The sequence below is a fragment of the Tiliqua scincoides genome, chromosome 9 (assembly GCF_035046505.1).
Source record: "Tiliqua scincoides isolate rTilSci1 chromosome 9, rTilSci1.hap2, whole genome shotgun sequence".
NCBI classification, from domain to species: Eukaryota; Metazoa; Chordata; class Lepidosauria; order Squamata; family Scincidae; genus Tiliqua; species Tiliqua scincoides.
In genome coordinates, this window is record NC_089829.1 from 8,054,639 (window position 1) to 8,065,895 (window position 11,257).

At 47.8% G+C, this 11,257-nt stretch overlaps 1 protein-coding gene across 1 annotated transcript in view; it reads left to right on the forward strand.

The window, feature by feature from the left end:
• Nucleotides 1-385: 385 nt before the first annotated feature.
• Nucleotides 386-11,257, forward strand: part of PRXL2B (peroxiredoxin like 2B) — a 13,366-nt gene continuing 2,494 nt past the window's right edge. Inside the window, exons 1-5 of the mRNA XM_066637406.1 lie at nt 386-784; nt 4,884-5,088; nt 6,328-6,379; nt 7,670-7,733; nt 8,736-8,811. Coding sequence (XP_066493503.1) covers nt 692-784; nt 4,884-5,088; nt 6,328-6,379; nt 7,670-7,733; nt 8,736-8,811 — 490 coding nt within the window. The 5' untranslated portion in view covers nt 386-691. The remainder of the gene's footprint in view (nt 785-4,883; nt 5,089-6,327; nt 6,380-7,669; nt 7,734-8,735; nt 8,812-11,257) is intronic.

Consider the following 11,257-nt stretch of genomic DNA (forward strand, 5'->3'; position numbering starts at 1 on the left):
ACATTGCTCCTCAGGCCTGGTAATTTAACCCACAGAGATTCTATGGTGGAGTCAGACCAGCCTTCAATCTCTACTTTGCTGAATTATATCCCTTCCTTAACGTAAACAGCCACCCCACCTCCAACTCGCCCCTCCCTGTCCCTCCAGTAGAGTTTATAGCCCGGGATTGCAGTATCCCACTGATTTTCCGCATTCCACCGGGTTTCCATTATGCCCACTATGTCAATGTTTTCCCTTGTCACCAGACATTCCAGTTCTCCCATCTTTGCTCGGAGACTTCGGGCATTTGCATAAAAGCATTTGTACACGGAATGCCCCAAGATGGGCTGCTTATTAGCTCCTTTATCCCCACATCCTCTCATTGTGCCAAACCGTCTATCACATTCCATCATGCTACTATTCCCAATTTCTTCTCCTACTCTGTCTTTACCTTGTTGTTCTTCAGTTGGCCTCATGGATGGGCCAGCCCTGCTCCACCCATACAGGCCAAAACAGCACATTGTGCAATCATCCATACCTCCTATTTACTTTCTTCCTGGGAGGAGCCTCTTTCTCCTGCTCTAGTTGGTGATTGGCTCTGTGGCCCATAAGAAGGACATGTCCTGTGTACATAAGAAGGACATGTCCTGGTGGCTTTCTTAACAGCTGATACAAAGTTCCAGAAGACCATTGGCAGAGGATAAGAGAAGAGATGGACAGTAGTGGGAAGGTGACAGCAATGGCCTCGGGCATCGATTTAAACAAAGTGGGAAGAAATAAACTGAAACAGGCCGTCACCGGAGAGGTGAGATTCTCTCTGTGTGTCTGTGTGCGTGTCTGTATGTGTGATTTTCTATGTATGAGAGTTGCTGGAATATAAAGATCCTGTGAACTCTTAATTTTACAGATCAATGGGGGACGGAGCACTCACCAATGCTGAAGGTCCGTTAAATCCAAATATGTTTATGACAATGCACACATGCCTGAACAAAACATATATGACCTGAAGCAGGCAACATCTGTTATTTCCAAAATCGGTTAAATCGAGGTCCATTCAATTTGCTGTATCTTGAATGATTTCAATTGCATAACTGGTACAAAATTTTGGGTGTCTGTCGGTGGCAAAGTGGGTCATAAACTTTAAGAATGGAAACCAAAGCACTCTTAATTCTTTCTAATGTGCTAGGCTTGGCTCTCAGTGAGCATCCCCGAGAGGCAATTGTCTGTCCACTTTTAACTTTGGATTGATTAATAATTTGGCAGAAGGCAGCTTCCTGTGTAATAAATAAATACCAGATTGCAACATAAGAACATAAGAACAGCCCCACTGGATCAGGCCATAGGCCCATCTAGTCCAGCTGCCTGTATCTCACAGCGGCCCACCAAGTGCCCCAGGGAGCACACCAGATAACAAGAGAACTCATCCTGGTGCCCTCCCTTGCATCTGGCATTCTGACACAGCCCATTTCTAAAATCAGGAGGTTGCGCATACACATCATGGCTTGTAACCCGTAATGGATTTTTCCTCCAGAAACTTGTCCAATTCCCTTTTAAAGGCATCCAGGCCAGGTGCCATCACCACATCCTGCGGCAAGGAGTTCCACGTGATCATAATTTGTTTACTCAAAGCCTGATGCATTTGGCAGGGCTTATCCTTGCTGGAATTAAAAAAAAAATACAAGTTGTATTTAGAAGTAACCCAGACTGGGACAGGGTGGGGGGGGGGAAGATAGGGTGCAGTCTTTCTTAGAAGTGAAGCACAACCTGAAAATGAGCTCCTGGGAACTGAAATGGGAAGCAACAGTCATTTATACGACTGCTGTAATCACCTTCAACCCACACTTGTGTGGGTTGTGTGCTCGACCTAACTGAGACTAGGCAGCTCTGCGAATCCCACATGTGATATCAGAGCAAAGACAGATCTCGTTCAGCGGGCTGTGGATGGCGCTGGACACCCACAAGCAGGGCAGGAAGGTCACAGCCCTGCCTGGATAACCTTCCCTGGGGTTGAGGCAAAGCCTCCGAGATGAATTTTATCAGGGGGTACAAAATTTCTGTTGGGCCCCTTTGCAATGGGGGTGTGTGTGTGTGAGTGAAAGAGCAGGGGAGGGTGGTGATGGGTGAGCAGAATAGGGGGGGCAAAGCAGGGTGAGGGGATGGTAGAGACAGTTGAAAAAGTCTTTGGAGCCCAGGTCTACCCACCCTTGTGGCATCAGTAGTGTCCCCAGCACCCCTAGTCATGGTAATGTCCCCAGCATCCTGTATGGGCAACAAGTCTGAGTAGATAGGAAAGTGTCAGATCTCAGGAAATTTCTGGGCCCCCTCCTTTGGCTTCTGGGCCCCCCTTCTTACCCTGGGCCTGGGTACAAATTACCCCCTTTACCCCCCTCTCCTAGGCACTGAGTTGAGGGGCACTGCTTTGAAATGTGGCAGTTCCATTTCATGTCCAGTGCTTGTGAAGTCAGACAGGGATTTCTTTCATTGCACAGTTTCAGTACTGTCCTGTGATTTAAAACTAGCACCTAATAAAAACAACCACAATAACAACAACAAATACCTCCGCGTTCTCGGCCTTCAGCAAACGACACCAGCTCTGCTCCAGAAAACAGCGTTGGTCGGAACAGCAAATATCCTATGGCAATATCTCTGGGATTCCCAGGATCTTGGTTGGATCCCAAACTGCAGAACGTAGCTGGTCTGGCATAAGCGCTTGGGCTGTGAATCACCATCATCAACAACAATGGCGTCAGTAGGGTTCACGTCACTCGACGTGGGAGGCCAGCGTGACACCTCCATGGTGGGCCTCCTCCCATACGGTGGGTGGGGCACTGCCCCGCCCCTGCTGGTTTTTCGGCTATAACTTTTGATAGAATGGAGATATTTCAACGTGGTTTGTTTCATTGCGTTCTGAATGAAATTACACATTGATCTATACACAGGTCCAAGCTTGTTATGCACAGATTTTTTTAGACATGGATTTGACTCATTATGAATGGCCACTGCAAATGAGAAGGAATGTGCTGATCCCTGGAGAAGGGGGAAAAATGCATCCGTTTAGTTTTTTGTTTTTTTTTTAAACTGCTTTCACTATTGTAGAGAGAATGGGCACAATCCAAAGCAGGTCTACTCAGAAGTAAGTCTTATTGTGTTCAATGGGACTTACTCCCAGGAAAGTGAGGTGAGGATCGCAGCCACAGTCATGCAAGAGATCATTCCATTCTTCAGCTGAGCCAGGCAAAGGCAGGGGGTCCTTTGTATTTCTAATTGCTGACCGCCTCTCTACAACTGTAAGAAAAGCCGTTTTTAAACCACAATTGTAAAGAGAGGCAGTTTTTTTTTTAACTGTTTTTATTTAACGCTTTTTATGGTAAAAATTGAGCTTCGTTGTGGTTTTAATTTGCGCATGGGAAAGTCTCAGGTCTAGTAGCATCTCCTGGTCAGGCTGAGAATGCCCCCTGGCGAAAACCTTGGAGATACCCTGGCAGCTGATATAAGTCAATCCCGGCCCAGCCTCCTGAGTCACGCAATTACCATGCTGTTGCCAAAAGCATAGCAGCTCTGCCAGGAAAGAAAGTTGGCAGTGCCAACCTCTGATTAGCATCTCTCCATGCAGGATGGATGCGTCCTTCTCTTTCGGTTCTGTCTGAACTTGGCTGGTTCCTTGCACTTTCATTCCATTGTCTTCTGCAAGTCCGCACACCCTGTTCCCAGATTTCATGTCTTCCGATACCAGAAAATATCCCATATTTAAATACAGATGCTTTTAAAAAAAGCAGCGCAGTGGCCGCTTTCTCCATTACTCTTCTTGGTCTTCAAAACAAAGAGGAGGAGAGGAGAGTAGTGGGCTAGAGTGTTTCTGCGGTAGCCCACACTCTCCTCCACACTTCCTCTTTCATTCCACTCCCCCTTTAAGTTAACAGACTGGAAGGAGAAGGAGTGGCAAGTGTGAGCAGATATCTAGAGATGGGTGCAGTGGCATTGCTGCAGGGAGTGCGGGCTGCACCGGGTGATGCGTACGGGGAGGTGACACCACCACTGAACAAAATTTTTAAAATCTTGTTTTCAAATAATACTATCTTGTTGGCATCCTTCAGTCTCAGAAGGCTATGGTGTCACGTTCTGAATGGTGGTTCTGGAACAGAGTGTCCTCTCCAGTGCGCGAAGCCTGGGTAGAGTAGATATGGAGGATAGGCTTTTCCCATGCAGCAAATCCTTCCTCTCCATGTCGCTGAAATGGTCCAATGGAAAGGCAGAAGCCAGTATGGTTGGTTCCAGCGGCGTCACAGGAGTTGCCAGAACGTGACTGTGTTCAGCCATGAACTGCCTCAGGGACTCCGGCTCCGGATTTGGCCTCGAGGTTGACTCCTGAAGCCTCTTCCATAACTGGATGTAGCCACAAGGCAGTGGAGGTTTGGGATCAGAGTTTTCCTTCTCTCAGATGAGCTGCCTTCCCAGGCTATCAAGTCCCATCTACCAGGTGGCTGTTTAGTCACCTCTTACGACAGGTACAGCCAGACTGAGGGCCTATTCTTATCCCCAGCCCCCAGGGGAAATACAGGGGAAATACATGAACATAATACTATCATGTTAATATTAACTGATGTGCAATTTCATGCAGAACACAGTGAAACAAACCACGTTGAAATATCTCTATTCTGTCAAAAGTTATAGCCAGAAAAAACAGGAGGAGCGGCACAATGGTACGTCACCACACCCACCGCTCGGGGTTTTGCTCCGCCCACTGCATGGAAGGAGGTCCATCAAAGGGGTGACACACTGGCCTCCTGTACTGGGTGATGGGAACTTTAGTAATGCCACCGGGGCTGCTGGGGGGGCACCTTCTCCTGTCCTGCAAGACGGCACCTTCCTCAGTGTGACAAACTCTGATCTCATCCGGTTGGTAGGAGGTGGAGCTGCGTAGTTTATGGAAGGACCAGGCGTGTGTGCTGCTGTTCCTCCGTCGCATGGGCTGCCTCTTGTGCCGCTGGATCGCAAAGGAGAACAGCAAGTTGAAAGGGACGCTGGAGAAGAACAAGGTCCGCTTGATCGGCATCGTGCCAGAACGTGAAGGCCTGGAAGAGTTTCTGAAAGGGGATTACTTTGCGGGAGGTAGGCTGAAAGAAGGATGGCATTGGGCCAGTCAAAATAATGACCCGGTCCGATGTTTGCAAACGTGTGTAAGCATTAATACGAATAGAACAACGACAAATCTCCATGTCGATGAGCAAGAGATCATTAGAGCAAGAGTTCCTAAACTCAACAAAGAAGAACCAAACTGTACATATGTGTCGATATATACACAGGGTATCTCCCAAAAATGTACATACGTTTTAACGAACTCTAATTCATACCTACTTCATTGTAGAAGACCTGAAACACTTTAACATCGAAGGGAAGCCACCAAAGAGATGTGCGGACCACCCCAGCAGACACGTTGGTGGATGTCGGCAAATCCCTTAGTCCAGTGGTTTTCAAACTGGGGCGTCACGGCATCCCAGCCTCAAGGCCCTGGCCTCTGCCCCCTTAAGGGGCGGGGGCAGTGAGGAGGCAGGGTGGAGGCAGTAATGCGATCCCCAGGATTGCGTCGCTCAGGGGGCTGCAGGGACTGGGACGCACTCACCAGTTCTTGCAGCAGCTGTCCTGAGATGCGGGGAGCCCTGTGCGAGCGTCTGCAGAGCTCCCCAGGCTTCTAAAAGTGAAAGTGGAGTGACTTCCACTTCTGACAAGCTGGGGAGCCCTGCAGACGCTGACACCTCTGGACAGCTGCTGCAAGGACTGGTGAGTGCATCCCAGTCCCTGCAGCTCCCTGAGCAACATGATCCTGGGGATCACATCACTGCCTCCCCCCACCCCCAACCAAGACTTTCTGCAGTTCAAACTCTCCCTGATAGTTTGAAATCCACTGCCTTAGTCAATGATGTCACTGGTGTATAGACACCAGTGGGGAACATTTTGAGCATTCAAATAATTCAGAAGTGTCAAACTCATTTCATATAGTGGGCCAAATAGAACCACATCCACCAAAAAGTTTCAGCTTGTCAGTTTCGCAACCCACCAAAATTTACGGTCCCAACCCCCAGTTTGGGAACCACTGCTCTAGGCACACTTTAGCAAGGGCTGGGCGTTACCTATAAGGCCTTGAGTTCTGGTCACTTGAGATCCTCTTTTGGTCCCTTCCCCTCTTTCTGTTTGACGCTTTCTGAAGCCAGAAGAGGAAGAGGAGCAACCATGGAGATGAATAGTGAGAAGGAGGCATTTGCTGCCCTGTCTCAGGGGCCAGGAAGTCTTAGGCTGCTTTGCCAAGTGGTGCCTTTGTTTTGGTTGACCTTACTCCTTATTTTCTTTTAGAACTCTTCGTGGATGAGGATAAAAACTGCTACAATGAACTGGGTTTCAAAAGGTTTGTGGCATTTAACGTGTGATGCTCCAGCAGGAGTCCCATTTGAGTTCAATGGGGCATGTTGTGGCATGTTGTGCACAGCTTTACAACAAAGTCCTATGCAGGTAGACCTAAAAATAAGCTCTACTGTGTCCAATGCAGTGCAGTGGCATACCTGGGGGAGGGTCAGGGGGTAAATGCTTCAGGATACTACGTAGCAGGGGGCACTGCCGTGACACCCCCTGCTGCCTGTTAAAAAAAATTAAGCACTCTTTAAAGGGACTGAGGACTCTGGACGATCTAAAAAGGTCACTTCCAGTTTTTGACCATATGTGACCTTTTTAGGCCTTTTGGAGGAGGAGGTTTTTTTTGTTGAAAACCAGAAGTGATTTTTTTTTTTTGCCAGGGTGGGGGAGGCATTTTGCAGTCATGGGCCTGGGGCCAGGATCACAATTGGTCAAGTGGGATATACTCCAAAGTTAGCAGGGATAAGATTGTGGTCTAACAGCCCAATCTTAACTACATCTCTCCCCTCCCCCCAATGCAACTGCGCCAATGTAGAGTACGCTTTATCCTTCTGGGAGGGAGTGGTCTGGAGGCCTCTGTGTGAACTTTTGTTCCCTTGTCGCAAGGCAAGCTTTCACTACCCCAGTAGGTCTCCTTGTATCTGCTCCAGTTTCTATTCTGATGTAACCCCAAGGCCAGTGAGGGCAAAGGAAGGGAAGAGGGAATGGGGTTAGGATCTGACACTCTAGTGCCACTGAGATCCACCCCATTCCATCTCCCACTGACCTCCCCATTTTTCACCCAGAAACTCCCCTGTTCCTCCCCCTCCCCAATCCTGCCGTTGTCATATCTTTGCTCCTAGCTGGTGGAGGCAGTGGGCCTCCATCACTGTTGCCATTTGTGGTGGCAGACCCAAAACGGCCACTGGTGATGCACTGAACATGCCACTATCTGGCCATTTACAACAGTGGAACGGTGTTATTTTTAGAACTTCTTTTCTAAATGCTTGAATCACATTTAAAGCATCTGACGATTGGCAAAATTACTATCGGTCAAATTCAAAAAACTACCCTGCTTGGTTCAGCGCACATCATTTGCAAATATATTACGACGTCCTAGGCCCCTGGATCAGACCTGACTAGTAATTAAGGCCAAGTTCAGCTAAAGAACGGGGAGCTGTGATATGCAAGATTATAATAATAATAAGCCACCTTTGAGCTCCTGTAAAAGGGTGAGAAAGGAGAGTAAAAAGGTTTTAAAATAAAGTGAATGAAAAAAAGGAATCACCTGCTATCTTTTATTTAGGTACCACATCGGAAATATAATCCCTGCTATTCTCGAGAAGCCTTTCACGGAAGCTGTGCACAAGGTCAGATAATAGAAGTCAAATTCTACTCAGTTGAACTGGTTGCTTGCAGAGAAACTGATGGTCACCCATAAAGGCCTCAGGGGTTCTGTGTGAAGCTACCTAACCCCAAGTCAGACCAATGACCCTCCTTGCTCTTTATCGTCTACTACTCAGATCGGCAGCATTTCTGCAGAGTTTCAGACAGGGGTCTTTCCTGGTGTCCCCCGGAGATGCTGTTTGGTTTTGAACTTGCAAGCCTGAACTCCACACCAGAGCTGCAGATGCTCTTGATAAATGTTGGAAACTGGCTGCTGAGTCAGTCCATTGATTCCTTTAGGCCAGAAGTCTTGGAGGTCTTTCCCAGTCCTTTAGCTGAGGGCTGGACCTTGGACCTTCTGCATGCAAGCAGGAGATCAAGCAGGAGATGCAATCAGTCATCCTGGAGGGATGGCTGAGGAGGAGGGTGGGACACAGAGCTTCAATATGAGTCTCTTGACCAAGAGATTTAGGCAGCAGCTCCTCCTCCTCCTCCCCTCCCCTCCCTGCCCCTCCCCACCAGCCAGTGGAAGTGTCCTCCAGATACCCTTGTGTTATGTCGTGTGTACAGATGGGGTGTTGGATAAGTGGTGGTGCAATGCCAGAGGTGAGTCCATCTCTGATGAGCATGTGCTGGAGTCTGGCCTGGCTATCCTCTGCCATGGCTCCTATTCTCTGTCACTGGGCTGTGGCCTCCTTTTCATCCTGCACCCTGGGATCTGGCTGAGAGCAAACACATGCTGAGAGTCAACAGAACAGAATGTCAGATGAACAATGATGCCTGCTACCCCCTCAGTCATTTCTGCCAGGCATTGAACAGGGTATATTCTGCATGGAAAGAGATGACCCATCATGGAGATATGTCCTTACCCTGGACGTATGGCCTACATTTAGAGTTGACCTCTGTTAGGATCAGAGGATGCTCGGCCCTACCTGAAAAGGTCCCATCAGCACCTCCATGTTGACTTGAGCCTGTTTCTTTTTCAGGCGTACCTGGAGGGTATTCACGGTAACTTGTGCGGAGATGTTTGGCAGAGTGGTGGGACCCTGCTTGTTGGCAAAGGTGAGGAGGAGACCTGTCTCCAGCCAGTACACGGAACTGATGGAAACATCTCTGGCGGTCATGGACTGTATAGTCCCCCTGAGGCCAATTTCTTGCCACCAACTCACAAGGAGAAAACTCTCTCTCCCCAAGCATGCTTTCTGGCATGTTGAATGGGCTGATGCCATGTAGGACTGACTGCCCAAGGACACAGCCATAGTACTGATTTGTCCAACTGTTGCAGGTTCTCCCAAAGACTCCTGGGAACTGGAGTTCTGGTGAAAATGCTAAGAACTCCATTGGCGATTCAAACCTACATCTGCCCCTCCACTCCCTGCCAAAGGATATGCCGAAAATTCACTGAGAAGAGCAGAAGCTTGATTTAACTAGGGCAGTGGTTCCCAAACCTTTTAGCACCAGGATCCGCTTTTTAAAGTGACACTCTCTTGGGACCCTCTTAAGTTTACCAGATTTTTAAAAAAGGAGTTCTAGAAAGAAATATTTTATCTATTTATAAGTAATGATAACCAGAAAAAAGACCCACAAACACTTACTACCCTATATTTACACATGCTTGCAAACTGCAGGAGCTGAGCTCTTTTCAGGGCAGTTAGCAACTGTCTTGCAGACTGCAGAAGCTGAGCTCTTTGCAAGGTAATTAGCAGCTACTGACAGTGTCTAATTTTTCAATAGCCTCAGGCCTTGAGGCAATTATCTGGTCTTTCCATCATCCTTTGGCGACCCACCAAAAATCAGGTCGCGACACACCAGTGGGTCCTGACCCACAGTTTGGGAAGCACTGAGCTAGGGAGGAGCCTGGAGTGCTCTGTGAATAATTTTTTGATTGAAGGGGAGGAGGTGCAGTTCTAGCAGGGGCAAAATATCCTCCAGTTCATCTTATTTCAACACTGACATTGACATGGCATTGTTCTGAGGGGGAAATTGTGTGGGAGAAATTGTGTCTAAGAACTGAGAGAGGTGGACCACCAGTAAGGCTCCCCTTCTGTCCCCCTAAAATTGCTGCAGTCTCCCCCCCTACCAACCCTGAACAGGGCAGTGAAAGGGGGAAGCATTTTTACTTGTCTTTAAAATTATGACACAGGCCAACACACATTTTGCTTCCTTAAATGTTACACCAATTCCTGGGTATATTTGGGGTGCTGATTCCAAAAATGGCATCTGTTTTGCCCTATCACGTCTAGTTTTGGAGACACGGCATAGCCTCATGAGTGAATGGTTCAAGCAGCTTCCATTCATTAATGAGGCTATACTATATCTCCAAAACCAGACATGATAGGGCAAAACGGATGCCATTTTTGGAATCAGCACCCCAAAGGCCACACCTGGAGTATTGTGTCCAGAACCAGTCCACTAAAATTGAGTGTTGGGTGGGTTAGGACAGACAAAAGAAAATATTTCTTTACTCAGCGTGTGGTCATCTGTGGAACTCCTTGCCGCAGGATGTGGTGATGGCATCTGGCCTGGATGCCTTTAAAAGAGGATTGGACAAATTTCTGGAGGAAAAATCCATTACGGGTTATGAGCCATGATGTGTATGTGCAACCTGCTGATTTTAGAAATGGGTTATGTCAGAATGCCAGATGCAAGGGAGGGCACCAGGATGAGGTCTCTTGTTATCTGGTGTGCTCCCTGGGGCATTTGGTGGGCCGCTGTGAGATACAGGAAGCTGGACTAGATGGGCCTATGGACTGATCCAGTGGGGCTGTTCTTATGTTCTTATTACACTAGGTGGCAGTATGGAAGAACGCCACAATGCAAATGACTCAATGATACTCTTGAAAATATGGAGTTGTAAAGAGAGAGAGAGAGAGAGAGAGAGATTTGTATCTTGGTCCTGCATTTAAACTGCTGTTCACTTTGCTCCTCAACGACAGAGAGGTCATGCACTGTCTTGCACAGAATCTGACACTAATCAGCTGGTTCAGAGGAGAGCCACAATGATGGTGAGGTCCTATGAGCAACAATTAAGAGTTTGGTATGTTTAGCCTGGAGAAATCAATGGATCTGATTGCTGTCTTCAAGTATCTGAAGGGCCATCACTCCGAAACAGTAGAGGACTTACTCTTGGTGGTTCCTAGGACAGCACTAAAAGCAGTTGGCTTGAAACTACACAGAAGTAGATTCAAGCTAGACACAAGAAAGGATTGCCTCATTTTAAGAGCTGGCACTGGAACAATCTGCCTTTGCAGTTGTGGGCTCTCCCTCGTTGGTGATTTTCAAGCAGAGGCTGGATATCTACCTGTCAGATATGCACTACTCACCTGTACTGAGCAAGGGGACAAGAAGAGGACTAGATGACCTCCAAGCTCTCTTCCGACTTGACCATTTTATGATCCAGTTGTCATTGTGAGCTACAAGTGCAATTGGAGACTCTCAGGTGGTTGTTTTCTGCAAGGAATGGATAGTTGAGGAGACACGTTCTGTTTGGTCCACACATTTTGTCAAA